Below are 9,666 nucleotides of genomic sequence, written 5' to 3'. Positions count from 1 at the left end.
GTTTTAAAGGCTGCATCTGATTTCTTTGGTTCAATACTGATAATTAGCTCAATATTTACTATTTTACTGCTATATCAATATTTRCTGCTCATGAATTTATCATCCAACAGTCCACATCCAGGATGMTAGTAGGTTGTTAATGTTTTCTATTAGTTTAGATACTGAAACGTCTCCATGGCAACAGTCTATAGCAACAAGCAAAATACACATGAAGCAATCCAGACTTCTAAACATGCTAGTAGCTGCATTTTATTCAGTTTAACTTTAATAAAATATGTTTCTCCATATTTGTTACAGCTGTCACCATGTAGCAGTTTGTTATGAGGCAGATAATCTGAAAACAATCATCTCCTCCATCTGCTTCCTGAATTACTGGTTAAAGTGATGCACCGTTCTGACCAAAACAACCAATCAGAACCAGGAGGAGGGTCTTAGCGCCGTCAATCATCCTCATTCACTCACTGCTAAATGTGCTAATGGGGGAGAAACAACTTATTACAGGAAACTGTTTATCTGCCATCATTGGTAGCTATGCTAACTAACCTGAGCATTCACAACAGGCTATGCTAGCTGCAGCATAGGGATGAGCAGCAACATCAGATGGTGATTGACAGCACTAAAATTCTCCTGCCTCTGATTGGTTGTTTCTAGCACTGGGAGAAAGCAGAGGAAATAGATTTTTCACAGATTACCTCATATCATAATGTCACAATGACAGTTTTAACAAATATGTGAAAAAATATGGATAAAAATGTTACATAATGCAGCTTTAATTTCACTCAGGAGAGGACGGGTCAGGAGGGACGTGGGTTAGAACTGCTGCTGACTTACTCACCTCTCTTGGAGAAAAACTGGGTTCTAAATTAACACTCTTGCCTTTTTCTTTTTGTTTGAAAACCTGATTTTATAACTTTTCTTAGCAGCTTAGCAACAGCCAGTCGTTCGTGTTTCCACTGTCTGCTGCTAACAGCGTCACTCTGAGCTCCAAGCAGGAACGAACCGTTTAACCCAGACGGGGGGATCAGGGCAGATATGGATGTTTGTTTATTGATCTGGGAGTGGAAACATTAAAGTTTTACTGCTAAAAACAATCTTTGAAAATACAATCGGATTAATTTTGTAATTGACAGACCCCGATTTTTATTTTATTTTTCCCATTTCTATGAACAAAAAACAAATGACCTCTTGTGGAGGGCCCCCTGCTGGTCAGGGCCCTAGTATTGTCACCACTTTCCCCCCCTATACCGCGCCCCTGAGCATAAATAAAACTGCTGACTGCTTATAATAAAGTCGATCTTTGATTAAAGGTTAGATAATCAGAAGTAGTGGCTTCAGTTCTGCATTGCCAGTTTCCCCCCGGCTCCAAAAAAAAGGTCACTCTGGGTCAGAGGTCGTGTGAGACCGCATGTTTTCCAGCTAAGTATATTTCCAGAGATGACCTTTGGTGGGAAGTAAAGTTTCAGTTCCTACTTTGTTTGGACACCCCCGCCTCGCCGCTGTGCCGTGAAACGAATCGATGTTCTTCCTCAGCCTGGTATCAGAACCAAACCAAACCCAAATCCTGTTTTCTCCCAGGGAGCGAGTGGCGCTACGTGATTCTCTCCACAGTCTGCTCCGTTCCCAGTGGAGAGCTTGAGAAGGAACCGGATGGCGCCTGGATGGCCAAACATGTTGGCTTTGTAGGAGACCCCCACCAGATCAACGTAGCCATCACCAGAGCCAAGGAGGGGCTGTGCATCATCGGTAAGGACCGACTGGACCAGAGCAGGGATTCAGAACCTTTTTTACCTGGGGGTCCAAGTTTTCCAGTCCAAAGTGACCCAGGACCCATTTATATACTAACCATCTATTGGTTTAACAAGTTGACCTGTTCAGTACAAAAATCAAATCCATTTATGGTTTACCATCAAAAACAGAATAAAATGTCATCATAATGAGATAATCGGAAGATTTGTTGATCATTTGGACTCAAATCTGCATGTAGAACATCTGAACAGGCCAGAAATTCATGGAACGGATCAAACAGCAACAGGAGAAAAATTCTGAGATGAAAAGTTCTAGAAAAAAAAAAACAATCATCTGGGATTATAAAATTTAACATTTTCAACTTTTGAAACTCAGAAATTTCTGGGTTTTTAGAAACTTGTTTAATCTCAAAGTTTCTGTTTTTATGAAAGCATTTCTAAGGTTTTTGGCATAAAAATGATCATTTTTATATCTAGTGGCTCTAGATAACTAAAAAAACGTGGATTTAGTGTTTGCAACAGCAGTAGATCAATAATCACATTCACTGCTGTTCTCTTCCCATTATGATTGATTTGTACTTCATGTCCTGGTATGTTTCGTTGTTTTTTATTTTATTTTTTAACCCGTCTTTTTATTGGCACTTTGTTTTTTATTCTTGCTGTAAAAATTGCCCATTTGGGATAAAAATAAATTAGAATTGAATTGAAAACGTGGAAAATGTGAAAATTGGTTAAATGAAATTTTGTGCTCAAAAGTACATTAAAATAAATAATTTTCAAATTAAATGTACTGGGGGAAAAAGTAAAGTACTAATGAAAATATAGGTTTATAATCTGCTAATTAATTTGAAAACTGCTTCAACTGACGGAACCGGAAGCTGCTGACCAACAATTGGAACCGATTATCTTTGGACGAACCAGCTGCGCTTTTATTCTCGTTCCTCCGGACGCAGCTGACCCGGTCGGGCTCCGGTGGTCGCGGCTCGCTGACCCACTGGGTTCACTGGTGTTAATGGGAAGAGGAGCTTCAGCCCTGAGCTGCTCTGAATGTCTGCAGCACCGTTAGCTGTAGCCTAGCGGCTGGTTTCTTCTGCTGCTCATCACCGCTTATTAAACAACTGACTGGCACATCACTGCCACCAAGTGGGAGAAATATGTATTGCAATTGGGTGCTTGAATTCTGATAGCAATGTAGAAACATTGCTATCAGAATGTTTCTACATTCTGATAGCAATGTTTCTGCTTTCTGTAAACTTTGCTGACCCGCGGCCCACAGATAAAAACCTCTAGGTGGCGCTGGCGGCCCAAATGTGGGCCACGGCCCTGTGGTTTAGAATGGCTGGACTAGAGGGACGGACGGTTAGGTCTGCTCCAACACACCTGGCGTCTGACTGCCAGTGATGCAGGTGAAAATCCGGTACCAGTCCAACAGTACCAGGCTTTTGTAATAATTTTCCAATCATTTTGACCACTTAAAAACACTTTCCACTAGAGCTACATCCTCTCACATTTACACACCGATACACAGATCGGTGGACAATTTGCTCAGAGGCACAAATCAATCTTACAACCTTCTAATCACAAGACGACACAGACCTTCCCAGATAAAGGTCCGCTTCCGGTCCAGCATCTGGTCCAGAATCAGATCCATCYTTGACTCTTCTTCTTCTTCTTCTTCCCTTTTCTGGGAAAGGCAACCAGAAGCTGCTGCAACTCAGCCGTTCGTGGCGCCACCTGCTGGACTACTACTGTCTGCACAGCGCACTGACGGATGCAGAGAAGATCTCTGTCTGAAGCTGGGACGGAAACCATGGAAACCACACGACTCTCATGTGTCACTGCTTTACCACTTTCCAGACACTTTGGTGATTTTACATAAATTATTGATGTGTGTGATGAATTTCTATGTAAAAGTAAAAATCATGTTTGTTGAGAATATTAATGCAGCTGAACTGGAAACAAACGGGTCCGGTTCTGATTCTGCCCTGGATGAATTTATCCAATCACTGATCTCAGGTTTTTATGGCTGTAAGGAATCATCTCTGATGATGTTTTACTTTAATTTAAGGAGCATAATTTTAAATATTAATTGTTTCTTTTGGTCTCATTAAACTGGGTTAAACAACTCAAATGTTTCTGTTCATTTTAAAGCTCTGCTCCGGACCAGAACCTGGTTCTGGATCGGAGCATTTACACTGTCAACCACAGCGTCGTTGCTAGGCAACCGGAACCGGTTTCAGACCGGATGAAGACACTTTTGAGTCGGATGCTAGAATCTGTGGGATCAAAGATCACCATGGTTACAACAGCTTCTCCCTGGTACCGACTGATTGATGTTTTCAATGTTAATTAACTATTTATTAATGATTAAATAAGGTGTAGTTACTATAAATGCTGCCGATGCGCTGTGTAGCAGTATTACAACCTGTAATACTGCTACACTGTAAGCCAATCATGGTGTTGGTTGGCTTCTTGCTGCCACTAGCTTACAGGTTAGCGGCCATGTAGCTATCATGCTAGCATGGTAGCTACATGGAAGTTAGCGGCCATCTTGTCCTCAGTTTTCTGATTGAGGCTCCATGTGCAGCCGGACGGCTCTCACCTCTCCAGGTAACAATAACTGGAAGTTTCTCATGTAGGAAGTTTTTGAGCCACGATTTACTTGTGATCTTTCACATTTGCATCTTCCGATGAGAAAGTCAAATGTCCAATTTTATAATATGTTTATAAAATAATACCTTAAGATAAATAACTTAAAGCAGAATTAAGTTTGTGCTTCATGAGTCCATGTCTGTGTCTGACGTCTCACTAATGTTGTAGTTGTGTTTCCTGACTGGGTTTTAATTTGTTGGTCACTTATAGGGAACAAACAGGTTCTGCTGCTTCTGCTCCGGTTCTGATGAGACCGGATCAGTACCGGTACCGATCCGGTCTTGACTCCTGCTCAGCAGTCTTTAGGAGCCATTTAATAAAAACATTAATATTCAAGCAAAATAAATTAAATATTTTAATTCAATTAGAACACAAGCAAGTCTGAATCACATTAAGAAATATAGTTAATTAATGAGTCTGTGAACCTGCAGCCATTTGTTACCATGGTTACATGGTTAAATCTACCAAGGTTAGATGTATTTACCCTCTCTCGACCACTGTGCCACTTTCTCTCTGTCCTCGTTAGCCAATCAGCTCTGGTCTTTCCTCCAGGTATTTAACCTCAAACCATCTCACTGATTCTCTCGTTAAACCTGCCGACCTTTTGCTGCTCAGATCCTCTTTTAGTCTTTTTCCCTGTAAGTTTGAACCCTGACTCAGCAGAAACCCGGTCAGCAGAAACCCGGTCAGCAGAAACCCGGTCAGCAGAAACCCGGACTCAGCAGAAACCCGGTCAGCAGAAACCCTGACTCAGCAGAAACCCGGTCAGCAGAAACCCGGTCAGCAGAAACCCGGTCAGCAGAAACCCTGACTCAGCAGAAACCCGGTCAGCAGAAACCCTGACTCAGCAGATCTAAACAAGCGAGTCACTGACGTTGGTTCTGACCCGGAGTTCACGGGTCCAGAATTGTTTGCTTTTCTTATCTCTCACCAGCAGACGATAAAAGTCCAACTTCGTTCCACTCGGATCACAGTTTCTATTTTCTGAGCCTTTTGGACCCAAAGAACCAGAACCATGAAGGTCTACCTGCTGCTGCTGCTGCTGCTGCCGCTCTGCTCTGGTAAGAACAACTCTGCATCCCATCAGGACCCATCAGAACCAGAACCAGTCAGAATAAGCAGAACCTGGAAGTATTCGGTCAGAAACGATGTCCTCCTGCAAAAAGTTCTGACTTGGTTCTGACCTGAATCCAGGATGTTCTGCTCAACTTTAACCGGATTAACAGAACTCTGGTTCTGAGAGCAAAGCTGGTCTTTAAACGGGCCAAACACGGGAGCATCATCCTGGATTCTCCAGAGGCGGTTCTGGTCGGGATCTTCGGTACCAGATTCTGCGCTGCAAAGCAAAACATTTAATGTTCGTAAAAAATGATTGAACTCAACTGAATTATTGCCTTTAGATCACCAATCAGTTAACGATCAATAATCACAGAAATAATTTGAAACAGAAAATAAATGCCTGAAATGAACCAATAGAACCCAGAGGTCGGTTCTGAATGTTCAACAGAATCAATTAAAAAACTAATTAGTGAAGCAGAACTGGAGAAAAACGAAAAGATGAAATATTTTCACCACAGAGATGCTGAAGCATCCAGCTGGTCTTACGGCCTAGTTAAAGGCCTCCATGGTGCTGGATGGAAACTGATGGCAGCTTAAAGGCCGATACGAACGGTTACCATGGCACCCAGAACAACTCGCAGAGAAATGAAAGGTCAACTCTAAAGGTCAAGGGTCGTCTTTGGGCCACAGTGGATCCATGGCAGATTACCAAGGAGGAATCATTTCCCACAATGCAATGTGACGAGATGTGGTTCTGAATGTGGCAGAGCCGGATCCGTCTAGGATGATTCTGCTAAATGGGTCAGAGCTCAAAGGGCTTTCCAGGTGTTTCCCAGGTGTTTTCCAGGTGTTTCCCAGGTGTTTCCCAGGTGTTTCCCAGGTGTTTTCCAGGTGTTTCCCAGGTGTTTCCCAGGTGTTTTCCAGGTGTTGTGCTCTGACGGATGCGTGAATCTGTTATTTATTTATTGTAGTTTGCCGTCAGGAACAATGAACATCTGTGGCGCCCTCTGGTGGTGAAACATTGCCTCTGCGGTCCAGACTGCTCCGATGTCCAGGGTTGGGCCGGTTCTGTCTGATTGTCGTGTTTGTTTTTCAGCTCAGCGGTTCCACATCAGCTGCTATGGAGAAGATTTCCTGATGGTGAACAACCTGCTGCTGCAGTGCACTGGGAAGGTCCAACAGGCCTGCTACACCAGAGGTGAGTCACTCCTCCTGACCAGCAGAGGGCGACATCGGAGAGGTTTAACTGGGTCGTTTAACGTCCCAGTTAAACCACGTTTAACTAAAGTCCTACAAGGTTTAGAGTCCCAGTTGACAGAGTTTCAACTAAAAACCTGGAGGTTGGAGTCCTTGTCAAACGGTGTTTTTGACTAAAGTCCCTGAGGGTTAGAATCCCAGTTAAACGGCGTTTAACTNCCCTGAATGACATCATCAGCACATTCAACAAAGGCCTGAAGTGAAATGGTCCAGAACAGACAAAAGCCCAGCAGTGAGTCACTGAGAGCAACCAATCAGAGCACAGGCCCTCCCCTTTGCTGTCGCCTGATTGGATTAGAGATGTGAGCTGAATGTGACAGAAGTGCTGCCCTCTAGTGTTGAGCAGAAATATACACACAGACATCTGCAGCATATACAAACAACACAGATCCTTTATGAACAGAGAGGGCTCACTCTGATCAATTCTTCTCAAGATGAACTGGGATTTCCAGCAAAGTGGGAGGCTTCACTCTGATTGGTTCTCTGTCACAGTTTTAACCTGAAGGTCACCTCGCCAAACAAGCACTTCCTGTTTCATCCTGTTGGCAACAGTGTGAAGCTTCTGAAACCCAAACCAGTGGATCTAGAACCTGACGGGTCAGAACCGCTTTAAACATAATTTTTGACAGAATGTCCCTTTTCTCTGTTGTATTCATTTAGACTGAAACTGAATGTCATCTGTGGCTTTTCAGAATAAAAGCCTGCAGCTCTTTGCATTCTTCAGTGATGTTTTAATTCACAGATTTAAATTAAATTGATTTTCACTGTTTTAACTAAAAAGCTGCAGATGGTTGATTTTAAGAAAAGTTAGAAACAAAACTGAAATCTTCCAGGTTTCCTCTGATCCACCAACTTCCTGTTAAGCCAAAGACTTCCTGTTTAACCTGGAGGTCGACTCGTCTCACCGGAGGAAAATCGGACTGTTTATTTGGGAAAAATGATTGTCTGGTTTGACAAATTCCTCCCCTGCTGCCCCTTGTGGCAGACGGGGGGATAACAGGCGTTGGATGAGGTCATCACAGGTGTGTCAGGTGTCCTGTGTTAACCAAGGATGCACCGTGTTTAAAAGCAGTCAATTAATAAAAGGCTGAAACTCCCATAATAGCAGAGAAATGACATAACTCCAGTCAAAGCCCAACATCCCAGGCAGCTGCAGTCAGTGTGATTCTTTCTCTGTCCGGGTCCAAATTACAGCAACACTGGAGCTCAGTTACACAAACTGTCAAAGAGGAGAGAATTTACCTGCAGAGGCTAAAATGTGTGTTTTAGGTGTTCTTAGCTCCACACAGTTAACATGGATTGTTTGGACTCCTGCAGGCCAGGAGACCAACATCTGGACAGAAAATGGACATACTGTCAAACCACATGTGGGTGAAGGAGGCGACATCATGTGGATCTGGAGCGAAATGAAGAGAACGGTGCAGATTACGGCAATGTGTTTGGTTTTCTTTCCTCTTTCTGATGAGCCGTTTATTATTTATGTTTGTTTACTTTGGGGACTGAGCTGTTTAATGTGAATCCTTTGCCACTTGTTTTATGTTACAAAATTCAACAAATATAATGTAAAAACCAGAAGCTGCACCGATTTATTGGCGCCGTTTTCTTAAATTTCAAAGATCAGTGATTGGCCGATATTTGTGAAGCCGTCTAAAAATCAACCACTGTCCTCATTTCCTCTGCAGTGAGACGGTTAACCCCGCCCACCTGGCTAGCCCCGCCCACCTGGCTAGCCCCGCCCACCTGGTTAGCCCCGCCCACCCAGGTGTTTGCAATAGTCCTCTGTTACCAACTGAGCGACTTTCTATATTTATTGACATTTCAGACAAAATCAATCAGACAGAATGTGCCATCGGTGCAGCCATACTGTTCACCTGTCCAGAGTGAGCAGATCAGGTGACTTCCTGTGGCGAATCGGAGGAGACCCGGAAGGTTCTGGAGTGTTTCTGGAAGATGGCCGACGCCTGGAGACGTCTGGACAGTTTCTGTGAGTTTCCTGTCGAATTCCTGACGGCGGTCCTGAACAGGTGCTTGGCGGTCGGCGACCCAGACGGCGTCAGGAGCAGCAACAGAGACACCTGACCCGGAAGAGGCCCCGCCCCCTCTAGGAGGGCGGAGTGAGGGGAGGCAGGCCCTCGTCGCTCGGCGTCGCCGTGTCGTCGCTCGTCTCCAGGCTGTCCTTCAGGCTCAGGGTGCTGTCCGAGGGGGGCGGGGTTCCTTCTGCGGCGACCCGGCTCGATGGGTCCGGGTTCTCGGCGGCGGCCGGGTCGGGTCCGGCCAGAGGCTGCGTGGCGGCTGCATCGCCGGCCGTGTCTCCAGCCATGTTGGGTCGGCGCGCGGCGGGCTTGGGGGCGTCGACCAGCTTCCTGACGAGCCGCCACTGCATGACGCTGGTGTCCTTCCCGCCCGTGGAGATCAGGTGGCTGTCGCTGTGCAGGAAGCTGACGTTGGTCACGTGACTGCTGTGGGCGCTGTACTTGTGGCTGGGCGCCTGCGGAGACGGCGGTTAGTCTGTCGGAACGTGCCGGCCGGTTTCGGTTCTGGTTCTGGACCCACCTTGAATCTGGAGCAGGGGTAGCCGAACAGGTGAACCTTGCAGAAGTCGTCCGCCAGCGCGATCACCTTCCTGTTGTGAGACCTGACCAGCGCGTTGATGTCGGTACCATCAGAACCTTCGGGCCAGACGCCTGGAACACAGCATCTTCCATCAGAACCATCAGAACCATCAGAACCGACCCGGTCCCAGCAGAGCACTGACCGAACACGTGGTATCCCAGCACGCAGGTGTAGGTGGCCCAGTTGATGTCTTTGCACTCAGAGCGGTTCCGGATCAGCTGGCAGCCGTTCTGGATGTCCCCTGGAAATACACACGGTACTACGGGAGTAGTACAGGAGTAGTACGGGAGTAGTACAGGAGTACTACAGGAGTACTATGAGAGTACTACAGGAGTACTAC

The 9,666-nt window shown here is 45.4% G+C and overlaps 2 protein-coding genes across 4 annotated transcripts in view; one reads left to right on the top strand and one right to left on the bottom strand.

Annotated features, from left to right (window-relative positions):
* Positions 1-3,876, top strand: part of LOC103477421 (helicase with zinc finger domain 2) — a 54,785-nt gene extending 50,909 nt beyond the window's left edge. For all 3 annotated transcript variants that reach the window (XM_008430542.2, XM_008430541.2, XM_008430540.2), the window contains 2 exons: positions 1,576-1,743; positions 3,439-3,876. In XM_008430542.2, coding sequence (XP_008428764.1) covers positions 1,576-1,743; positions 3,439-3,539 — 269 coding nt within the window. In that variant the 3' untranslated portion in view covers positions 3,540-3,876. The remainder of the gene's footprint in view (positions 1-1,575; positions 1,744-3,438) is intronic.
* Positions 3,877-7,477: 3,601 nt separating this feature from the next.
* The window catches only part of eml4 (EMAP like 4), a 22,193-nt gene continuing 20,004 nt past the window's right edge, over positions 7,478-9,666 (bottom strand). Inside the window, exons 20-23 of the mRNA XM_017308839.1 lie at positions 9,469-9,567; positions 9,267-9,397; positions 8,454-9,201; positions 7,478-8,417 (exon numbers count right to left, since the gene is read on the bottom strand). Coding sequence (XP_017164328.1) covers positions 8,815-9,201; positions 9,267-9,397; positions 9,469-9,567 — 617 coding nt within the window. The 3' untranslated portion in view covers positions 7,478-8,417; positions 8,454-8,814. The remainder of the gene's footprint in view (positions 8,418-8,453; positions 9,202-9,266; positions 9,398-9,468; positions 9,568-9,666) is intronic.

This window comes from Poecilia reticulata, linkage group LG15 (assembly GCF_000633615.1).
Source record: "Poecilia reticulata strain Guanapo linkage group LG15, Guppy_female_1.0+MT, whole genome shotgun sequence".
Classification (NCBI taxonomy): Eukaryota; Metazoa; Chordata; class Actinopteri; order Cyprinodontiformes; family Poeciliidae; genus Poecilia; species Poecilia reticulata.
The sequence above is the reverse complement of the archived record's forward strand: the minus strand, read 5'-3'. Positions and strand labels throughout refer to the sequence as shown.